Source organism: Schistocerca cancellata, chromosome 7, assembly GCF_023864275.1.
Source record: "Schistocerca cancellata isolate TAMUIC-IGC-003103 chromosome 7, iqSchCanc2.1, whole genome shotgun sequence".
Classification (NCBI taxonomy): domain Eukaryota; kingdom Metazoa; phylum Arthropoda; class Insecta; order Orthoptera; family Acrididae; genus Schistocerca; species Schistocerca cancellata.
In genome coordinates, this window is record NC_064632.1 from 297247599 (window position 1) to 297271795 (window position 24197).

Genomic DNA, 24197 nt, shown 5'->3' on the forward strand with positions numbered 1-24197 from the left:
GACAAATCATTCACTCGAATTGTCCAGCATGTTCTCCAAACCGTCCAGCATGTTCTCCAAACCACTTACGAACAGTTGTGGCCATGTGACAAGCTGCACTGTCATCCATTAAAAATTTATTGTTGTTTGTGATCATGAAGCCCATGACTGCCTGCAAATGGTCTCCAAATAGCCAAATATAACTATTTCCAGCCAGTGGTCAATTCAGTTTGACCGAAAGGCCCAGTCCATTCCATGTAAATACAGCCCACACCATTATGGAGCCACCACCAGCTTGCACAGTGCTTTGTTGACAACTTGAGTCCTTGGCTTCATGGGGTCTATGCCACACTCCAACCCTATCACCAGCTCTTACCAACTGAAATCGAGACTCATCTGACCAGGCCATGGTTTTCCAGTCACCTGGGGTCCAACCGTTATGGTCACGAGCCCAGGAGAGGCATTGCAGATGATGTCATGCTGTTAGCCGAGGCATGTGCGTCATTCATCTGCTGCCATAACCCATTAATGCTAAATTTCACTGCACTGCTGTAATGGGTATGTTCATTGTATCTCTCACATTGAGTTCGGCAATACTCCAAATTATTGTTGATGGTTTTCCTATTACTAGCACTAAAATTGCAGCTTCAGTAACAACTGATGCTGTTTTAATTTAGTTGTTTTGTTTGTGCAACACAGCTGGCTGGACAAACCTCAGAGCCATGCTTCTGATCCTTTGAGAAATTATTTTGCATTATGGAATTGTGTTTATATTTTGGATGGAGTGCTGCTGTTACCTACAGAGGACCCTGCTCTTTGGGTTGTAGTCCCGTCCTCCCTTCAGCATGAGGTTGTGCTTTTATTACATATGGATACACTGGTGTGTGTCGTGTACAAAAACATTAGCACATAGCCATGTCTTTCGGCCAGGAACTGTAGAGGAAATAGTGCGAGTTGTTGCAACCTGACCACAGTGTGCCACCCATCAGGTGGCTCCCCATGCTTATTTGTCACTGTGGCCAGATTCACAGTAGCCTTGGGAATGAATTCATGTTGACTTTGTGGGACCTTTTTTGCATTTCTACTGGCTTGTTGTAATTTATGTTTATCTTAAGTTTCCATATATGGTGCATTGTCTGTCTGCTTCTGTGGCAGCAACAATTTCCTCTTTGTCAAAAACTTTTGCATGTAACGTCTTCCATATACATTAGTTACTGACAACTGTGCCCCTTTGCATACTCTTAACAAAAATCCGAGTGTACGGAATATGTTCTCAGATATTTGGGTGGCTCAAAGACTTAAATAATAGAACCCGGTACATTTTCCAGGATGACAAGTGTATGTCAGAGACAATGGTATTGTCAGGAGTGCCTAGGACCACTCTTGTTCTCTGTATACATAAACAATCTGACAGACAGGATGAGGAGCAATCTGTGACTATTTGCTGATAATACTGTGGTTTATGGGAAAGTGTCATCAATGAATGTCTGGAGGATACTGGATGATTTAGACAGAATTTCTGCATGATGAGATTAATGGCATCTTGCTCTAAATATGGAAAAATTGAAGGTAATGCAGATGATTAGGAAGACAATCCTGTCATGTTTGAATAGAGTGTGTGGTGTGCTGTTATACACAGTCGCATTGGTTAAATACCTAGGCATAAGATCGCAAAGCGATATGAAATGGAACACGCACATAAAGTTGGCAGTAGGGAATGTGAATGGTCTACTTCAGTTTATTGAGAAAATTCTAGGAAAGTGCAGCTCATCTATAAAGTAGATCACACATAGAACAATAGAGTGATCAATTCTTGAGTAGGCCCTATTGTTCACGTGTTTTGGATCCCCACTAGGTCTGATTAAAGGAAGACATCAGAGCAGTTCAGAGGCTTGCTGCTAGTTTTGTTGTCAGTGGTTTTGGTCAATACGTGAGTATTGTGGATGCTCTGTAAACTCAAATGGGAATTCCTGGAGGAAGGACAATGTTCTTTTTGCAAAAAACTTTTGAAAGTGTTTAGAGATGCAGCAATTGCAGCTCAATGCTGACTAATTCTTGTGCCACTAACATACATCTCGCATAAGGACTGTGAAGAGAAGAGAAGAGAAGTTGGGGCTTGTATGGAGCTGTATAGGCAGTCATTTTTACCTCACTACATTTGCAGGTGGAACTGGAAAGAAATGGCTAGTAGTGGTACAGGGTTTTATTAATTATGTTCTTTGAGCAAACTAAAAGCTGGGTTCCAAGCCTTACTGAGTTGACAATGGCCATCTTGATTCAGAAGTGCATTGAATAAGCAGACTTCCACTGATCCCTGTAAGAAACAACCCCATAAGGTTCCGATATGCCGTCACACCTCAGCACCATCGCAGTTCATGCTGTGTCCAGAGGAGTGATCTGTGAAGTGAAATGCTGCAGCGATTAAAGCAAAACTCACACTCAAGACGTATGTACTGTGGTTAGTATAATGTGGGTGTAGATGTATATGTAGAAGTTAGAAACCATTTCTACTTTTCACACATATAAAATCAGTGTTCTGTATTCCATCATCTTTCGACTGTACATCCAGGATAGTACTAATGTTGTTTACCAATGTGATATTCTTGTCAGTTTTAAGCGGCCCCCTACTATTTGTTGATTTTTAGTTGATTATTAATTGCTATAACCTGGCTCTTTGGAAAATATTGTGGACTGTCACAAGTAGCCAGGGTTCAGAGAACAACTTACCCCAAGGTACATGCATCGTTAATTAAAATTCTGACTGTGAGTATACAGCAAATGTCCTGCCTGTTCTTGTACACCGTTCTATACTTCATTCCCTATCAAAATGTTCTAATAATAAAGAAGGAGGTTATAATATGTGAACATTTTTGTAAAACACAGCTATTTTATTCTACTTTAAATTCAGGCAACTTGTCCCCACTTGTTTAGATTACATTCATACTATAGTTACAGTCACTCATCTTTCACTAACTTATATGAGTTTACTATTGCCTGTTCCTTGTGTTTGATCACCTTTTCATTATACAACAACTACCCTGATATGGAATTAATGCTGTGCTTCAAAATTCTCACTCTGCTCACACACATACACATCCTACTCTTGTGATGGCTTGGGCAAGACTCTGTATAATCTTTTCACAAAATACTTCACTGTTATGTGTGATCACGGGAAACACGGGCACTTGAGATCTGCCCTGCAAGCATGCTCTGGCTCAACCGACTCACTCCTTCATGCCAAACAATCTACAGGCACCAGTCTCTCCCTTCTAGAGGTATGGAGCATCTGTGTCAGCAATGCCACAGTGTTGTAGCAAAGACGTGTAAGGGTAGATTAGATCCTTCAAGTGTAGGATCGATATCTGTACCCTTACACCATGTACATTCTAAGAATCTGTAGGTTTCACTTCGTCACGAAGGTACTGCATACATTATTTGCATAGATGTGGTGTTGTCAGTATTAAATGTCAGTAATTGAAATTTACTGATGTTAATATTATGGGTTACTGACATATATTGTTACTTCTAATAATGATAGATGACAACTCCTTACAGTTACTGCCCTAGAATAATATTTCAGTATCATATGTTAATTTATCAACTTAACAACATCTCTTTGTTATGTGTTCCACTATGATGTTTACAAAGGTTGTATTAACTCTGTTGCAGGCACATGCAGTCCCACAGCAGTGAGCGATCTTTCTCCTGTCCTGTGTGTAACACACATTTCACACAGCTGTACACCCTCCTGACACATCTTCATGAAAAACATTCTACTTAACAATGATGATCACATGTCGTTGTGAGAGCACAACACAAAATGTGGAAAAATTCAACAGTAACCATGGACACTACATCATATTTACTGATGTGTTTAATGATGTCCATGTAATGACACAGGCACTGATCACTGTAAGTTAAGGGTACATATCCCTTAAATAGGCTGGAGATACAGAGAGAAAAACCAACTGATTAGCCATTCACTTGTGTGTTACTAGATTTTCAAGGTAATTTAGGCACACTGTGATAATATATTATCAGACAGTTTGGTACATATCCTCTCTTCCCTAGCAATCATTGTGATTTGCAAAGCTTTCCCCACATTTCTTTGCAAATCACAAAATCATAAATGACAGATGAATGTCTCCTCTTTTGCTTATATTCCAGGCATTCGATTGCAGTAACATACAAGTCTGTGTGCATGTATAGCATGCAAACAGCATGCAAAATACTAAAATTTACGTAGCCACAGGGGACCATACAGATAACCTGGTCTGTAATGACTTAAAAGTTGCTGGAAATTATCTGGACATATAAAGTTTTGCTGAGGAAAAAGGTGCAACAGTAACTGTAGTTCTACTAGTTCTGCAAACTAATGGCAACAATACAATAAATAATTATTTATGGCCATTGATTTTGTTTTTCTTTGAAAGTGGGAGAAACAAAGTGAGACAAAGCATATCCAAGTGAGTTTTTTCAGAAACTACAGCCAAGGTTATTAGCAGTGGAGCAGGCAAGAGAAAACAGGTAATATGGTGCAACTCTGAAAGTGTAAGTAAAAAAAAAAAGTTCAAGGTACCAGTAGAAGTAGTTCACAGTTATCACAACTATACACCAAAAACAAAGTAAAGACCTGCAACTTTTACAGTGGTTAATCAAATAGCAGATAAAAAGAAAATATCAGTTGTAAAACACACAAGGTGCCTCACACTTTGTTTTGTTCTGTCTCATACTATATTTCAGAGTAATTAAAGCAAAGAGTGGAGCTATGTGCTACATACTGCAGTAGATTCATCTCTCTTATCAGTCTCTCATACAGTCAGTAAAAAAGAAAAAAAAGCCTTGTAAAGAAGCGAGAGTATTGCCATCTTGAGGTGTTGAGTACTCCGCCAGTTACCAGCATCATTCTTGCATGGTATTTCAACAGCATGACTCATTATCTTCATCAGGTGCTACCTGAGACTGCTCATCAAGTGGAATGGGTCTAGTATTTATAGCTACTCTCTTCCTCCCCCCATCGTCGATTCCAAGTGTTCCATCTGTGGTCCACTCCCACTGGCAGCGTCCTTAGACATTTCATTCTTGGTCTGTTGTGGTACCAGGTGTTCTCTGTGCAGTCTGCTCCCACTAAAATCATTCTCAGGCGTTCCCTCTTCGGCCTGGTGCATCAGGCCAAATGCTGGTGTGGCATCTGCAGTTCTATGCACATGTCTGCATGCTGGCATTCCATTTTCAGTCCTTTGTGGTTCCAGGTATTCTCTTTGTAATTTTCTCCCACTGGAAGGGCTCTGTGATGTGTCACCTTCACCTGGTGCTCTATTTAGGGTTTGTTTCCCATGTCCACACCCTCCATTCTTCTTTTTGTGGGTTTCTAAAACTGCCCTTATTGTGTTTCCAGCAACTCCAGTGCAAGCTCCCAGGCTGTATTGAGTTGGTACACAGTGTCTCGATTCATCAGGTTGTTCATCACATATATCGATATAGACTCTCTTATAACACTATCCCAGTATCTGGGGGTCTGTGCCAGAACCCTTGTTTCATCATAGTTCATGGAGTGATTGAGTTCTGGACAGTGCTCAGCAATGGCTGACTGAGTTGCCTGTCTTAGTTGGGTGTGCCTCTCATGTCCTTTCCATCTGATGTCCACTGTCCTAGTTGTCTGGCCAATGTACCATATGCCACATTGGCATGTTATATTACATTTCATAATCCCTGGTCGTATTTTACAGTTTCCAGTAGACCTCTTATTTTGTTAGGTGGACAGAACACGTACTTGATGTTGTGCTTCCTGAGAATCCTGCTGATTTTGGCAGAAATAGATCCTTCATAGGGCAGATAAGCCACATTCTTTGCTTCATCTTGCTCTTCTAGATAATGTGGCGGGTTGACGACCTTCTGAATCTGTTTGGCCGTGTAACAATTCTTGCAGAACACTGGTCTTAGATGCTATATTTCCACAGCCAGACTATCTGTGTCTGACAAAGTATATGCTCTGTGAACCAACAGCTACAGAACTCTGTTCTTCTGCACTGAGTGGTGACAGCTGCTGGCTTGCAGGGATAAATCAGTGTGTGTAGACCAAAGAATCCATCTGCACTCCATTTGAAAAGTACATCCAGAAACAGAAATTGGCCATTATTTTCCGGTTGCATGGTGAACTTAATATTTGGGTGGTGTGAGTTCAGATGTTTCAGAAACTCATTGATCCTAGCCCTACCATGAGGCCAGATCACAAAAATACCACCCATATACCTAAAGAAGCATGAGGGTTTGTATCTAGTCATCCCTAATGCCTCATTTTCAAATCTCCCCATGAACCCATTATGGAGACAAAGAGCTGCTCGTACCTACCCCTTCTGTCTGCTCTTAATATTGGCCCCCGTGCAGAAAATAAGTTGAAGTTAGTATATGCCTGAACAGTCCCAGCAGAGCATTGTCAAATTTCTCTGTAATCAGTTCCAAACAAGGATACCACATCAAAACTGACCATTATATCAGATTAAACAATGGAAAATCTAGGATGGAATAATGAAAATATTTTATAATGATAGATTGCTACTCACCGACCGTACAGAGGAGATGTTGAATCTCCAACAGGAGCAGCAGAAATAAAGCTCACGTGTGCCGCTGTCTTCTCCTCGTGCCTCTCTGCAACTAAACTTTATATCAGATTCTGTGATATGTAGTTGCTTGAGACATTGCAAGAAGTGCCCCAAGTTGCAGATGTGGTGAATACGCTTCCCCATATATAGGAACAGCAGTTTCTTCAAGTATTTGGCCATTGAGTATATTGATGTGCCAATATCGCTGACGATTGGGCACAGTGGTATGCCGTATTTGTGTACTTTTGGCACTCGATATACAGGGTGATTATAATAAAAGTTAAACTTTCAGACTGCTGTAGAAATAACACCACTGGTCACGACGATGTCAAATTGCAACAGAATATTATCAGAGAAGGGGGAAAGTATGGCAGAAGAAAAATAAATAGTTACAAAATGTAGCAATAGAAGGCACTGTAAGCATCGTAATATAATAGTGGTCAACTACAAATGAATCATACAACAATGCCTAAGGCATACATTTGACATTACACAAACTGTACTACCCAGTGTGCATGGGTTTAGAGGTGTGATACTGTTAGTTACTTAAGCCCATCCATCATGGCACAGAGAATTGCCCGAACATTGGACATACCTGTGAGCACAGTGTGTAAAATCCTAGAAAACATCCTTCTTTGCTATCCGTTCAAAATTACCCATGTGCACGAGTTGCTACCTGTTGACCTGCCAGCAAGAGAGACCTTTGCTTTAGAATTTCTTGCTCACATGGAAGTGGACAAGGACTGGCCATGGTAGATTTTGTGGACAGACGAAGCCCACTTCCATCCGTCAGATGTTCGGGCAATTGTCTGTGCACTACACATTTGCAAACCTCAACTTGTCTCCTCCTACATTGCTGTGGCCACTGCTTCCACTGACGTTGAATCAATTCATTTCCTCCCTCTACCAGGTTACACACCAAAAGAATCCGTTTTTTTTTTTTTTTTTTTTTTTTTCGAATTTCCAAATCATTTTCTCCAGACACACAGCAGCCATCGGATCAATGCCTTTTTTCAAACCCTTCAGTGTCCAGAACTTCACAGAGTGACGTGTGCACAGTCATCATTCTATTAATACAGCTTTGCAAGGAGGGTGCGATCCTGCATTGAGACAGTCATGGCAAACGTCGCAGACATGAAAGGAGGAAAAGCCGTGTACCCATCGTGTTTATACAAACTTCAGTGGGTCACGCGCATGACAGGTGTTTTTATTTACATATTCTAACACATACAGCGCCATCTATTGATCAACTTTCACACTATTTTTTTTTCTTCTGCCATACGTATTCCCCCTTCTCCGGTAATATTCCATTGCAATTTGATGTCATTCTGACCAGTGGTATTATTTCTACAGTGTTTTGAAAGTTTAACTTTAATTATAATCACCTTGTAGTCTAGGTGGAACTTGATGCTCTCATTTGTAGTTGGATAATGACCATGTCAGGCATACTGGTTCCCTTCAACAGTGCCCTGTCTTTCTTGTCCACTTTGTCCATAGAGTGACATTCCAAAAGTCTGCATGCAGGCCCTCCAAACACTTTCTCATCATAATCAGCCTGCTGAAAAATGACTAGAGAGTTCCCTTTGTCTGCTGGTAACACCACGATGCTGTTGTCTTCCCAGGACCTCATCCTTGCAAACATTTTCATCACTTGAGATGTTCAGTTTTCAAGGCATGTTCCTGGTTAGCACCCTGCAGGTCTCCCAGTGAATTTCTTCTGCCACATTTGGTGGAAGTGTTTTAGCAAGGGCTTTGACCCTACAAACAAAGTGGACAGGAAGACCAAGGCTCTCTTGAAGGGAACCGGTATGCCTGACAAGGTCATTAAACAACTACAAACAAGAGTGCCAGTTCAACCTCGACTGTGGGCTGTCAAAAGTACACAAAGTGTGTACCACTGCTCCCAGTTGTCAGCAACATTGGCATATCAACATACCCAACAGCCAAGTACTTGAAGAAACTGCTGTTCCTACATATGGGGAAGTGTATTCACCAGATTCGCGACTCAGGAAACTTTTTGGCACATCTTGAGCAACTACACAGAATCTGATATAATTGACAGTTTTGATGTGGTTCCCAGTTCATTGGAGTGCCACTGAAAGACTCGTTGGAATTGATTGCAGAGAAATTTGATTACGCTCTGCTAGAATATACTGACCTCAACTTATTTTCTGTATGGGGGCCAATATTAGATGAAGACAGAAGGTGTAGTTATGGGCAACTCTCTGTCTCCAGTGGCTGCCGATATATTTATGGAGAGACTGGAAGAGGAGGCATTAAAGACAGCTAGATACAAATTCACATGCTTTCTCAGATATACAGATGATATTTTTGCGTTCTGACTCTATGGTAGGGATTGGCTCAGTGAGCTTCTGGTACATCTGAACTCATGCCGCCCAAATGTTAAATTCACCATGGAACTGTATAAGGGTGGCCAACTGTCATTTCTGGATGTACTTGTCAGAAGAAGAGCAGATGGCTCATTTGGCCACAGTGTGTACCACAAACCTACACACACTGATTTATACCTGAATGCCAGAGCTATCACCACACACTGCAGAAGAATAAATTTCCATAGACACTGGTCCACAGATAGTCAAGCCATAGAAATAGAGCATCCACAATCAGTGCTCTGCAAGAGTGGATACATGGCTGAAGAGATGCAGAAAGGCCTTCAACCAGCCAACCACCCCATGATCTAGAAGACAAGCAAGTTGAGGAAAAGACGGTGGATATCTACCCTATGCGGGTTCTGTTTCTGCCAAAATCAGCAGGATTCTTGTGAAAAACAACATCAAGTGTGTGTTCTGCCCACCTATCAAAACAAGAGAGCTACTGGTAAATATGAAAGATGACATGGGACTACGAAAACCAGAAATTTATAACATACATTTCCAATGTGGCATGTCTTACATTGACCAGATAACTAGGACAGTGGGCATCTGATGCAAAAAACATCAGAGCCATGCCCGACTCAGACAGGCAAATAAAAAAGCCATTGCTGACTGCTGTCTGGAAATCAATCATTCCATGAACTATGATGAAACTAGGGTTCTGGCACAGACCTCCAGATAATGGGACACTTTTATGAGAGAGTCTATAGAGATAGAGGTGATGAATACATTGATGAACTGTGACACTGGGTACCAACTCACTTGTGCCCAAGATCCTGCACTGGAGTTGAAAAACCATAATGGGAGCAGCTTTAGTACCCCACAAAAAGAAGAACAGGGGGTGTGAATGTGAGAAATGAACCAGATGGAGCAACAGTTGCACTGGACGGAAGGTGGAATATTGCAGGATGCTTCTAGCAGGAGCAGACAGCAAAGGGAATACCTGGAACCACACCAGACCGAGAACTGCAGAGGGAACAAGTGGAACTGCCTGGAACCAGACCAAAAACAGAACACCGGCCCACAGACAGAGGCTCCAGACCAAAGAGGGAACGTCGAAGGAATGCTGCTAGCGTGTATGGAGGCTGCAGATGGAACACCTGAAACCAAAGATGGAAAGGGAAGAGTGTAGATATAAGTACTGGCCCCATTCCAGTTGATGAGCAGTCTCAGATAGTGGCTGATGAAGATAATGTGTCATGATGTTGAAATACAGGGTGTCCCACTCAAAACTCGCTGATTTCTAGGACCCAGGAGAGAAGAACCACAGTAGATACAACAGTGAAAAATGCACCACATTTAGAGAATCTCAAAGAATTTATATTCCCACATCAGAAGTGCCAAGTATCATCGCCAGAGTGCAGAATGGTTGCATGAAGTGAAAATGGCGACTCCACAGCAGTGCACACAAGCAGTAGTGTAGTTTGCAGAAACAAAATCATCAATTACTGTGCAAAGAAATTATCATTGTGTGTCTGAATGTGACCCACGTGATGTGAAACAATTAAGGAATGGTATAGGAAGTTTCTGGCAACAGGAAGTGTTCTGAAACATTTTGATGGTGCATGTTTCGGAGTTTCAGAAGAGACAGTGGAGGACATCAGACATATGTTTCTCAGAAGCCCACTTAAGTCAATTCATCAAGCATCTAGGCATGATGTACCTCGATCAACATTGCATCATGTCGTCCACCACTATATTTGTATGTGTGCTTACAAAGTGCAAATTCTGCAAATCTGATGCTGAATGACAAACCACGCCAACAACAATTTGCTACAGATATGCTGCAGCATATTGATATGGATGCCAGCTTCCTGTAAAGATGTTTACTCTCAGATGAGGCAACGTTTCATCTATCAGGAAGGATTAATAGGTGGATTTGGGATTTGCACAATCCGAATGTTGTCATTGAACATGTTCGTGATAGCCCTAAACTAAATGTCTGGTGTGGGATAATGCATGACATGATTGTTGGACTGTTCTTCTTTGTGGAACAAACAGTGAACAGGTCAGTGTATCTGGACATGTTGGAGCAGTTTGCGTACCCTCAGATACAAGACTTGCAACCCAACATCATTTTTCAACAAGATGGAGCTCTGCTGCATTGGCCAACAGCTGTTTGCAAGTTTGTGGATAGAAAATTTCCCAATCGTTGGATCGGATGTGGAGGACCCACTGCCTCGTCACCACGTTCACCCATCATTACGCCACTTGATTTCTTTGTGTGGGGATTCGTGAAGGACCGAGTGTATGCAACCAAGCTGGACGATATTCCTACGTTGTGACATTGCATCACTAATGCGATTGCAACAATAACAGAGGAAATGTTACAAAGAACATGGCAAGAAATTGTATATAGACTTGATATTCTTTGTGCAACAAATGGTTCACATGTATTGGTGTATTGATGATAAGTAAATAAATTCTTCGAGATGCTCTACAATGTGGTGCATTTTTCATTATCGTACATACTGGTCCCCCCCCCCCCTCCCCCCCCCCCCCCCCCCCCCCCCCGCCCCCGCCCCCTGGGTCTTTGAAATCAGGGAGGTTTGAGTGGGACATCCTGTATCATACAAGAACGTGACTGATATCTTGCAGAATACCTGACACCTCAAGATAGCTTGAGTTGTCCATGACAATAACAGAATTCTCTGCCATGTACGGAAGTAGCTGTTGCACAAACCAATGCTTAAAGACAGCATAGGTCATTTCAGAGTGACAGTCATCTGATTCCTTTGTCTTCAATGCTTTAAATATTAATTTACTCTCTGGTATGAAGCCTGTCTCTGCAGAACCAGTGTGAAGCACAATAAGGTGTCTCTCTTTTTCCAAAGGAACCTTCAGGCCACCAACATCATCACTTGTCTTCCAGCACATTGGTCTTGAATGGTTCTGGTGAACGTATGTTTCATCGAGATAATAAATACGTGATTTTCTGGCTTGTTTTATCTCGTGCATTTCTCTCAAGAACACAGTTCTTGCTGCTACAATGCACTCTGTACAAGTGAATAAGGCTCCTACTTCAAATACCAGGAAGGATGAAATTATTTCATGGTTGTCATCTAATGGAATTCCTCACACAGCGTCACAGACCAGGGCAGAGTTACTCATGCTCGTAAATGCATACAAGCCTAAATACCGCACTTATGAGATAGATGAACTGGCAAGACAGCATGGTCACTGGGTAATCAGTTTACCACCATATCACTGCCATTACAATCCCATTGGGCTGGTATGGGCACAAGTTAAAGCCCATATCTCAGAAGGAAACAGCACCTTCCAAATTGCTGACATGGAAAGACTCGCACATGAAGCAGTGGACAACGTAAGCATATCTGCATGGGCAAACTGCGTAAGACATTTGGAAACACTCCAGGAAGAAGATTTTAAAAAGGAAATCGACAGAGACTTGGTGATGGAGCCTTTCATAAGTAATCTTCACCATTCGGATTCATCTTTATCAAACAGCGAGGATGAAGATGATGTTTTGGGATACCTGTGACAGTACTGCAATGCTGCGGTAAGCATTTAAACGTATATCGTAAATCATAAGCCTATCTTAATTAACTCGAGTATAGGTTTGCCCAGCTGGTAAAGAAATTATTAAAAAATGTTTAGTTTCTTACGCAATTTCGTTGTGGACTTTGTTTAAAGCTTGTCTTCAGTGATTACACTTGTCGATTTTCTTATTGTACTATCCATCAAAATATGTAAAATTTCATTTGTATTTATGCTAGTCGGACTGCTGTCTTCATTTTTGAAAAGGTAATTGTTCTTGCTTTCCCGAAAATTAGTCCCAACAAACAGCAAATGGAAACTTGTTTTATATTATGTATGACAATAACTACGTACAATAGACATAATATCAACAACTATAAATTATTTGTTGTAAGTGAGGTGTCTAGAAACAGAAAGTGCCGTTGGTTCTTTTAATAATGATTTTTAATGTATGACAGGCTCTTTTTATATTTTTTGAAATATGATTCTTTCAGCTATGTGTCAAAAAGATGCTCTACATGCAGACTGCTCAGACATTTGCTTAGGTCACTTAAAAAACAGGCATGTAAAAATTTCACGTGCGAATATTTCCTCTGCAATTCGAATAAATAATTTTAACTACAGATGGCAAGCCATCACTGGGTGAACGTATTCTCTGGGTTCGAAAGGGAGACAGAAATACTCCTGTATGTGCCGCGATTTTTCCCAGTTCTCACACATATTGCAAAACATTTTATGTGTGTTATAAAAATCGTTTGAGTATCAGTGGGCATACATTTTTTGCAAGGCTTCTTCTACTTTCCAAATTTTATTTTTCAAGGCAGCACAAGAAGATTGTATTTTCTGAGTTAGAATAGGAAAGATAAATAAATGCCCCTCAGTTTTCCGAGTTACTCAACACGATATTCTTGTGTTGATCGACAGACACAATAAACCATGCAAGTCTGTCTATTATTGTTACCAATGTTCATAGCTTTTTTTTATTTTTACACATTTTATACAACTCCCTATTTTAAAGGCAGACGATTCGATGACAACGCCTTTCTCACAAAGACGTATAGGTAGTATTGCGCTCGTCACCTTTCCTGCATGCGCACGTACTGCAGTGCGTGGCGGTCAGTAGCCAACAGTCGAATGGAGCGGTAATGCATAGTGTGGCTACACTGCCAAAGCTGGCTCCGCCCGCTCTAACGTGCATGACTTAAACATTTTTAATTTGCTGCACTAAATTGTTTTTGGTGGAACTGAAGTTTATGGATAGGTAAACTCTTGTACCTTTCTTTATATTGAAGAAACTGGTAAAAGATGTAAAAATAAACAGGATTTTCCTTCATTTTAAAATTTTTTGTTTACAGTGCTGTTAAGTTTTCATTAATAAATCACGTTTTCACAAATATTAAACTATACAGTGAGAAGTATTCCGAGTACATGGATATTTAAATTTGATAGTTCAACCATTCTGCAGAAATGTGCTGCAAGGTATTTTGCGTTTTAATATGAAGTGCACTTGTGTATGCTATAGTTTTTATTGTGTGATAAATGAATGAGGCATGGAGCATAGGAACAATACCTTGCAACAATAGACATACACTCCTGGAAATTGAAATAAGAACACCGTGAATTCATTGTCCCAGGAAGGGGAAACTTTATTGACACATTCCTGGGGTTAGATACATCACATGATCACACTGACAGAACCACAGGCACATAGACACAGGCAACAGAGCATGCACAATATCGGCACTAGTACAGTGTATATCCACCTTTCGCAGCAATGCAGGCTGCTATTCTCCCATGGAGACGATCGTAGAGATGCTGGATGTAGTCCTGTGGAACGGCTTGCCATGCCATTTCCACCTGGCGCCTCAGTTGGACCAGCGTTCGTGCTGGACGTGCAGACCGCGTGAGACGACGCTTCATCCAGTCCCAAACATGCTCAATGGGGACAGATCCGGAGATCTTGCTGGCCAGGGTAGTTGACTTACACCTTCTAGAGCACGTTGGGTGGCACGGGATACATGCGGACGTGCATTGTCCTGTTGGAACAGCAAGTTCCCTTGCCGGTCTAGGAATGGTAGAACGATGGGTTCGATGACGGTTTGGATGTACCGTGCACTATTCAGTGTCCCCTCGACGATCACCAGTGGTGTACGGCCTGTGTAGGAGATCGCTCCCCACACCATGATGCCGGGTGTTGGCCCTGTGTGCCTCGGTCGTATGCAGTCCTTATTGTGGCGCTCACCTGCACGGCTCCAAACACGCATACGACCATCATTGGCACCAAGGCAGAAGCGACTCTCATCGCTGAAGACGACACGTCTCCATTCGTCCCTTCATTCACGCCTGTCGCGACACCACTCGAGGCGGGCTGCACGATGTTGGGGCGTGAGCGGAAGACGGCCTAACGGTGTGCGGGACCGTAGTCCAGCTTCATGGAGACGGTTGCGAATGGTCCTCGCCAATACCCCAGGAGCAACAGTGTCCCTAATTTGCTGGGAAGTGGCGGTGCGGTTCCCTACGGCACTGCGTAGGATCCTACGGTCTTGGCGTGCATCCGTGCGTCGCTGCGGTCCGGTCCCAGGTCGACGGGCACGTGCACCTTCCGCCGACCACTGGCGACAACATCGATGTACTGTGGAGACCTCACGCCCCACGTGTTGAGCAATTCGGCGGTACGTCCACCCGGCCTCCCGCATGCCCACTATACGCCCTCGCTCAATGTCCGTCAACTGCACATACGGTTCACGTCCACGCTGTCGCGGCATGCTACCAGTGTTAAAGACTGCGATGGAGCTCCGTATGCCACGGCAAAGTGGCTGACACTGATGGCGGCGGTGCACAAATGCTGCGCAGCTAGCGTCATTCGACGGCCAACTCCGCGGTTCCTGGTGTGTCCGCTGTGCCGTGCGTGTGATCATTGCTTGTACAGCCCTCTCGCAGTGTCCGGAGCAAGTATGGTGGGTCTGACACACCGGTGTCAATGTGTTCTTTTTTCCATTTCCAGGAGTGTATAACATAAGTGCAACAGTACATTTCGCATAGTAATCTAAGTCACTAATGCATCAACTCATTATCCAAACCATCCAGTAACATGTGATAAGTGGGAGTGACATATAAATAGTCAGTCATGTTGATACCATGTGGGTCTCAATAGCAGACAGTTTTCATCTGATTCTGTGCTGTGTCCTCTTTTCCAATCCACTGTCTATACAGCAATTTAATCTCCATTGCGAAATGTAGCATCCACATTTCAGCTAGTCACAGAAAGACATCAGAAGTTTTTTGGATAATGCTTTAACTTTACTAGTCATGGCTTGGAAATTATTAACCATTAATGACTGTGCAAGATCTTAAACTCAGTTTGTATCTGAGCTGCAGCCTATTTTTAAATAAAACTGTATGAATTTCATTTCTACAGAACATATCCTGACTGGCCATGACAGCTCCAACAACCAACAGCTCAGTACATCTGTCAGGGAAAAAAAAAACGTTGGATTAAAAAAAATTCTCACTGTTTTACATAAATTTCTGAGGGCTGATAATTAAAAAATATGTTGAATGTTTCAACAATAGCACACAAACTATTCACTTATCTGCATCTACATAACTTCCCTGCATTTCACATTTAAGTGCCTGGCAGAGGGCTTATCAGATGATCAGACTATTCCCCTACCATTCCACTCCTGAACAGTGCATGGGGAAACAAATGGTTAAATATTTCTGTGTGAGCACTGATTTCTGTTATTTTATCATGATGATCATTTCTCCCTATGTAGGGAGACCCCAGCAAAATATTTTTACATTCAGAGAGAAAAGTTGACTGAAAATTCATGAAAAGGTTTCACTGCAATGAAAAACGCCTTTGTTTTAATGATTGCTACCCCAGCTTGTGTATTGCAACCTTGACACTTTCTCCCCTATTTCGCAGTAATGTGAGACTAGCTGCCCATCTTTGAACTTTTTCAGTGTCCTCCATCAATCCTATCATATACAGATTCCGTACCATGCAATATTACTCTAGAAAATGATGCTCAAGAGTAGTATAGGTAGTCTCTTTAGTAGACTGTTGCATTTTCGATGTATTCTGCCAATAAAACCCAGTCTTTGGGTGTGGCTTCCACACAACATTTTCTACATAATCGTTCCAATTTAAGTTGTTCATAACTGCAATCTCAAGATATTTGGTTGAATTGACACCCTTTAGATTTGTGTGATTTATTGTATAACCAAAATTTAAGAGATTCCTCATAGTATTCATGTGGTCGACCTCCACTATTCATTATTTAAGGTTTATTGCCATTTTTGCCCCATGCATATGTATTGTCAAAATCATTTGGCAGTTGGTTTTGATCTTCTAATGAGTTTACTAGATGGCTCAGATTGTCTCCTATGCCGTTTGCATGGATTAAGAACAGCAGAGGGCCTGTAATGTTTCCTTGGGGATTGTCAGATATCACTTTTGTGATGAACTGTGACCTTTCTGACAGGGAGTCACAAATTCACTTGCTCAACTGAGGCAATTCTTTAGTCATGTAGTCTGATTAGGAGCTGCTTATGAGAAACAGTGTCTAAAAATCTTCCTCCAACCCAGGCAAATTGTGCGAATCGCCTGGAGCTTTTGCATTGGTGTGGTCTAAGATAGGCCTTAGGAGGCTTTTAAAAGCACCATTTATTCATGAGCGGTTCCTGAGAAAACCATGAAAAATTCAGATTTTTGGGTACCAAAAGTACCAAGAGTGGGAATCACCACTTCTATAATTTTTGTCTACAGCAAGTCGTTGAAATGTTTACCACGCATTTGTAAGGTGATGTCTTCAAGGAACCCTGAAACTATTTCGATATCATTATCCATTCAAGAGATCCATAGGTTCAAAGTTACTGTAATTATGCATGTAATATCCGGTCTGAGGTGTAAATGTAGCTCTAAGGAGCACAGTGAACAAACGGCAAGGACTCTGGGGTCATCGCAAGTGTTCTGAGATCACCAGACTATATTTTTAGTCGCCATTTTTTTCATCAGTAAAACTTTATGACCAGGTGTTCTTGTATAATTGCCACTTCGTGCCTATACAGGGTGTCTAGAGCTGCAAACTATTCAGCAGTGTCACCTAGCAGCATAAGCACTGAAAAAAAAAAATTAGTTTGTCATACGAAATTCTTTGTGCTTCCAAATCGAGCAGGAGGAGTACCAGATGTCGAACAAAGTGAAAATTTGGAAGTGTGTAGCTTCCAAACACTTCAACATAGTAAAGGAGACTGAAGGGGAGAATGAGAGTGCTGAGAATGATTACTCCACAACAGAAGATAATAACTGCGAACTAGAAGAAAACACCACAAACGAAAACTACGGAACACATTCTGAGCGACAAGTCAAACCACCGAAATGACTGACTGACTAAAAAACAACTGAAAAGAAGAAGGTGTGCACAGTTGAAAAGAAAAGTGGAATAAGAGGAGAAAAATCCATCAAGTGTATAGGAAGCCATGTCAACTGACAATAAAACAAATTGCAAGAAGCAATATCAAAACAACTGGAACAATATGGGTTTTGAAGCGAAAAAGTGATGAAAATAGCAGAATTGCCAGATATTGACCCCAAGTGGTAACTTGAGGTAGTAAGCAAAGACCAGGAATTGATTTTGCAAATGATACAGCCCAGTTGCAAAATTCAAAACTATGCGACTAATTGTGGGAATAGCAGTTGAACGAGATTAGGAAATTCATCATTTAGATGTCCTGAAGAATATTTGATGGCTGACATGAAAGATGAAGTCTGTGTGTTATTACCCATTGGTGTCACAGATGCCACTGACAAACTATGAAGATAATTCAGTGGCATACCGGATCAAGAGGAACTGAACAATGGCGAGTGGATATGAAGACTTGAAAAGGGGTAGCATCAGTCCAGCAGAAGATGGAATGAAACAATCAGTGAGTTTCTGCGCAAACAAGGGACGTTGCGATTGGTAATTGAACCGTGTGTGTACTGTGATCTTCAATGTGAACTCATAGTAATTGCATATATGGATGATCTAATGTTGTATGGTGAGAAAAGCAAAATAAAGTGCTGAATCTGAAGTAAGGACTTAGAGTAACATGACATAGACCATCAGTTCTAATTATGAGGTAAGGAATTCAAAATGGAAAATTGCAGACCTATTAAAACACGTCGCGTCATAAACGTAAAGCCCCAAAAAGTGACAGATGAAGGCAATCTCAGCTAACAGGATGCATCAAAATACAAAACTGCACATCCAACGTCATAATTAAGCCAGTTCAGCAACATTCCAAGTAAGGAGCAGTGGCGAGCCATATGCACAGGCTTACCGCAAGGGTGGTAAGAAAATTGAAATGTGTACCAAAGTAGACTAGGGAGTTCATCCAAATCACCATAAGTTCTTTATTGAATATTTGATGGATTTTGTGAGTGCAGCTATAATCTGGAGCAGCATAATGCAGCGAACTGGTGTACTGTAAGTATCGTTGAATCAGAGTTTGCTGCACTGAGAGAATCGGTAAGAGAGGTGAATGAGCAGTTTTTTCAGTCACTACGTTTACAAGTGACACATCTTCCGAAAGATGAAAATAGAATCTCGGAAACTGTTTTTTGCTGTCATATTTACATATTAACCCTATCGCGGGCCATGGAGGATATACTTCCCGCTAAATGTATTTCTTTACAGCATTTAAGGGAATATGTGTTACCACTTCCATACACTCCTGGCATCTAATGGCCGTCCGCTGCACCAGCTGTAGTTTCTGTTTGTTGTGAAGTATAGCCTTCAGGGCTGTGGGAAGTATACATCCCACCAAACAACTGTGTTTTAATAACTCTTGGTAAGTACAGTTACCACCGAAATAGTTTCTGGATGAGGCTTGGAAAGAATACTTCACAAAATTAATCTGTTACTTGTTGTCCTTGGGAAGCACACTTAGCTCCAATTTAGGGGTATCCCAAAGTTTTTGGGAATACATCGTACCAACTATATCTATGCCTTATATCTTGTGGTAGTACACTGAACTAGGTGTCGTGGGATCAGCTTCTGCAATATACATTATTGTGACATGTAACAGATCATACCTTTATTATGTGATAAAGTTTCTAGGGTTGTTTTCATGTTGTGGTAAGTAAACTTTAATACTGGTAACAAATATCTTTTAAATAAAGTAAAAGAAAACATAAAATAAAAACAGAAAACACTGTTCATTACTTTTTTATGTGCAATGGCACCACGTAACAGCCCACAGAAGGGAAATCCATTCACCTACATAGTTTTAATACCTCACAATGGTGCCGTGGTGATAGTTCATTCCAATTGATCCATAGTGAGAAGGTCCTCCAGGATGTAGAACATGTCAGAAAAAGAATAATACATGACAAATATTTACAACTAAAACAAATAAGCTAATTTACCTTCCACAGGTCCCAAGTGGAACGATTGTCATTTTTTTAATGAGCATTATATGAAAGGATCATTTTACAACACTCATTTACTAAGATCGCCTTAATGCATTGGATTTAAAATTTTAAAAAATGTTTTTTACTTATAAGCTAATAAACATATAATAGAACTACTACAATAGTTATTTGCTATGAACACTTTACTGCACTGAAATGGTGCAGAAGTTAGAGTGTATATAAAGTTCTATGGCTTACCAAATGAGAAAGCACTGGTAGATAGACACAATAAAAAACACACAAACACAAATTTCAAACATATATTTATATATGCAGAGGGAAACATTCCATGTGGGAAAATATATATGTCTGCCTGTGTCTGTATACATGTGCGGATGGATGTGTGTGTGTGCGCGCGAGTGTATACCTGTCCTTTTTTCCCCCTTAGGTAAGTCTTTCCACTCCCGGGATTCGAATGACTCCTTACCCTCTCCCTTAAAACCCACATCCTTTCGTCTTTCCCTCTCCTTCCCTCTTTCCTGATGAAGCAACCATGGGTTGCGAAAGCTTGAATACTTGTGTGTGTTTGTGTATTTTTTGTTTTATTGTGTCTATCAACATACCAGCACTTTCTCGTTTGAATCAGTTGGTTCATCACTGGAGTAGAAGGAGTTGGCCACCAATAAATTCTTTAGGCTTCTCTTAAACTGAATCTCATTGGTTGTTAAGCTTTTTATGGCTGCTGGCAAGTTATTGAAAATGTGTGTTCCTGAATAATGCACACCTTTTTGTACAAGAGTAAGTGACTTTAAATCCGTGTGAAGATTATTCTTATTTCTAGTATTGATTCCATGAACAGAGCTGTTGGTTTGAAACAGTGATATATTTTTAATGATAAATTTCATTAAGGAATAAATGTATTGGGAAGCAGTAGTTAGTATCCCTAGTTCCCTAAACAGGCCTTTGCAGGATGTTCTTGAGTTCGCACCACATATAACTCCTATTGCTTGTTTTTGTGCCCAGAAAACTTTAGCTTGGCTTGATGAGTTATCCAAAAAATAATCCCATATGACATTATGGAGAGAAAGTAAGCGTAGTATGCCAGCTTTTTCTTTTTTATATCCCCTATCTGACAGAATTTGCATTTGCAAATAGAGATTTGTTTAGATGCTTCAGCATTTCTGTGGTGTGCTCCTCTCAGTTGAATTCACTATCAAGCTGTAATCCCAAGAATTTAACACTGTCCATTTCTTCTATCCGCTTGTCTTCGTATCTTAGGAATATACTCGTGGGACACCCCTAACAAGTTCTGAACTGTATGTAGTGTATTTTTTCAAAGTTTAGCGACAAAGAATTGGCTAGGAACCAGTGATTAAAGTCCACGAATATTATATTAGCCGATCTTTCTAAGACTACACTTGATTTGCTTTTTATTACGATGTTTGTACCATCGGCAAACAAAACAAACTTGGCATCTGGTAATGTTACTGATGAAAGGTCATTGAGATACACAAGAAACCTTGTGGGACCCCACATGTTATTAGTTCCCAGTTGAATGATGCCTGATAGCTCGATACATGTCTTTTTCCTAATAACACCCTTTGTTTCCTGCCAGAGATATAAGATTTGAACAATTTTGCAGCATTTCCTGTTAAACCTTAATCTTTTAATTTACTTAAAAGGATATTGTGATTTACATAGTCAAATGCATTTGACAGATCACTGAATATACCACTTGCCTGCAAAATTTTGTCTAATCAATTAAGTACATTTTCACTATAAGTGTAGATAGTCTTCTCAATATTAGAACGCTTTAGAAATCCAAACTGTGACTTTGATAGTATGTTATTTGTGATAAGACAGTTATAAAGCCAATTGTACATTACCTTTTCTGAAATTTTTGAGAATGCTGGCAAAAGTGAAAATGGATGGAAATTTGATGCTATTTCTTTATCCCCCTTCTTAAACAGTGGCTTAACTTCAGCATATTTCAACAATTCAGAAAATATTCCGTTGATAAACAACTGGTTACACAGATAGCATAACATGTTACTTAACTGAGAATCACATTCTTTAATTAACTTTGTTGATATTTCATCATACCCACTAGATGTTTTTGATTTTAAAGATTTTATGATGGACATTACTTCTGCTGGGGTAGTGAGGGTCAAATTCATATTAGGGAAGTTACTTGAAAAGTCTTGTCTGAAGTATCCCATGGCAGCCTGTACAGAACCTGACAACCCCATCTTTTCAGTAACAGTTATAAAATGTTTGGTAAAAAGTTCTGCTTCACTATACACATTTGTCACCATTGTATCATTTTTCTCTTAATGCTATTTTCCCCTCTTCACATCTGGTTTTACCAGTCTCTTCCTTCACTATATCCCATATTGTCTTTGTTTTGCTGTCTGATATAACTAGCTTTTCATTGTAATATATTTGCTTTGATGTCCGTATTACAGTCTTTAATATTTTGCAGTATTTCTTGTAATGTGCTATAGTGTCAACCTCAGAACTGTTTTGGTTTGACAGGTATAGTTTTACAAGATACCTCTATTCTTTGTAGACTTTGCTCTAACGTTAGTTAGTTTTGGGGGAAAACAGTGTTAAAATGAGGTAAGCACTTTATTAGCAAAAGTGTTACATTTTTGATTTGTGCCATGAGCACTGTAAACATCACTCCAGTGAATGTCTCTGAGGAGTGCCCTAAAATAATCAATTTTTGGCTTATTGGTTACCCTCTTGAGTTCAGATTTAACAAATTTTAAATTCTGATCAGTATTAACATTTAACAGAAGGAACTGCATGTCATGGCCTAAGAGGCCATTGACTATTGGTTTTGTAATATAATTATATTCATTGGGCTTGTCTATAAAGATATTATCAATGGCTGTTTGTGAGCAATTGGCTACCCTAGTTGGGAACTTTACAGTGGGAATTTAGTTGAATGGTAGTGTTACTAACTCAAATACACTCCTGGAAATGGAAAAAAGAACACATTGACACCGGTGTGTCAGACCCACCATACTTGCTCCGGACACTGCGAGAGGGCTGTACAAGCAATGATCACACGCACGGCACAGCGGACACACCAGGAACCGCGGTGTTGGCCGTCGAATGGCGCTAGCTGCGCAGCATTTGTGCACCGCCACCGTCAGTGTCAGCCAGTTTGCCGTGGCATACGGAGCTCCATCGCAGTCTTTAACACTGGTAGCATGCCGCGACAGCGTGGACATGAACTGTATGTGCAGTTGACGGACTTTGAGCGAGGGCGTATAGTGGGCATGCGGGAGGCCGGGTGGACATACCGCCGAATTGCTCAACACGTGGGGCGTGAGGTCTCCACAGTACATCGATGTTGTCGCCAGTGGTCGGCGGAAGGTGCACGTGCCCGTCGACCTGGGACCGGACCGCAGCGACGCACGGATGCACGCCAAGACCGTAGGATCCTACGCAGTGCCGTAGGGGACCGCACCGCCACTTCCCAGCAAATTAGGGACACTGTTGCTCCTGGGGTATCGGCGAGGACCATTCGCAACCGTCTCCATGAAGCTGGGCTATGGTCCCGCACACCGTTAGGCCGTCTTCCGCTCACGCCCCAACATCGTGCAGCCCGCCTCCAGTGGTGTCGCGACAGGCGTGAAAGGAGGGACGAATGGAGACGTGTCGTCTTCAGCGATGAGAGTCGCTTCTGCCTTGGTGCCAATGATGGTCGTATGCGTGTTTGGCGCCGTGCAGGTGAGCGCCACAATCAGGACTGCATACGTCCGAGGCACACAGGGCCAACACCCGGCATCATGGTGTGGGGAGCGATCTCCTACACTGGCCGTACACCACTGGTGATCGTCGAGGGGACACTGAATAGTGCACGGTACATCCAAACCGTCATCGAACCCATCGTTCTACCATTCCTAGACCGGCAAGGGAACTTGCTGTTCCAACAGGACAATGCACGTCCGCATGTATCCCGTGCCACCCAATGTGCTCTAGAAGGTGTAAGTCAACTACCCTGGCCAGCAAGATCTCCGGATCTGTCCCCCATTGAGCATGTTTGGGACTGGATGAAGCGTCGTCTCACGCGGTCTGCACGTCCAGCACGAACGCTGGTCCAACTGAGGCGCCAGGAGGAAATGGCATGGCAAGCCGTTCCACAGGACTACATCCAGCATCTCTACGATCGTCTCCATGGGAGAATAGCAGCCTGCATTGCTGCGAAAGGTGGATATACACTGTACTAGTGCCGACATTGTGCATGCTCTGTTGCCTGTGTCTATGTGCCTGTGGTTCTGTCAGTGTGATCATGTGATGTATCTGACCCCAGGA

At 41.5% G+C, this 24197-nt stretch overlaps 1 protein-coding gene across 1 annotated transcript in view; it reads left to right on the plus strand.

Moving 5' to 3' along the window:
• The window catches only part of LOC126092437 (gastrula zinc finger protein XlCGF9.1-like), a 167446-nt gene extending 163063 nt beyond the window's left edge, over nucleotides 1-4383 (plus strand). The window contains exon 4 of the mRNA XM_049908037.1: nucleotides 3649-4383. Within this exon, the coding sequence (XP_049763994.1) occupies nucleotides 3649-3760 (112 nt within the window). The 3' untranslated portion in view covers nucleotides 3761-4383. The remainder of the gene's footprint in view (nucleotides 1-3648) is intronic.
• The last annotated feature ends 19814 nt before the right edge of the window (nucleotides 4384-24197 follow it).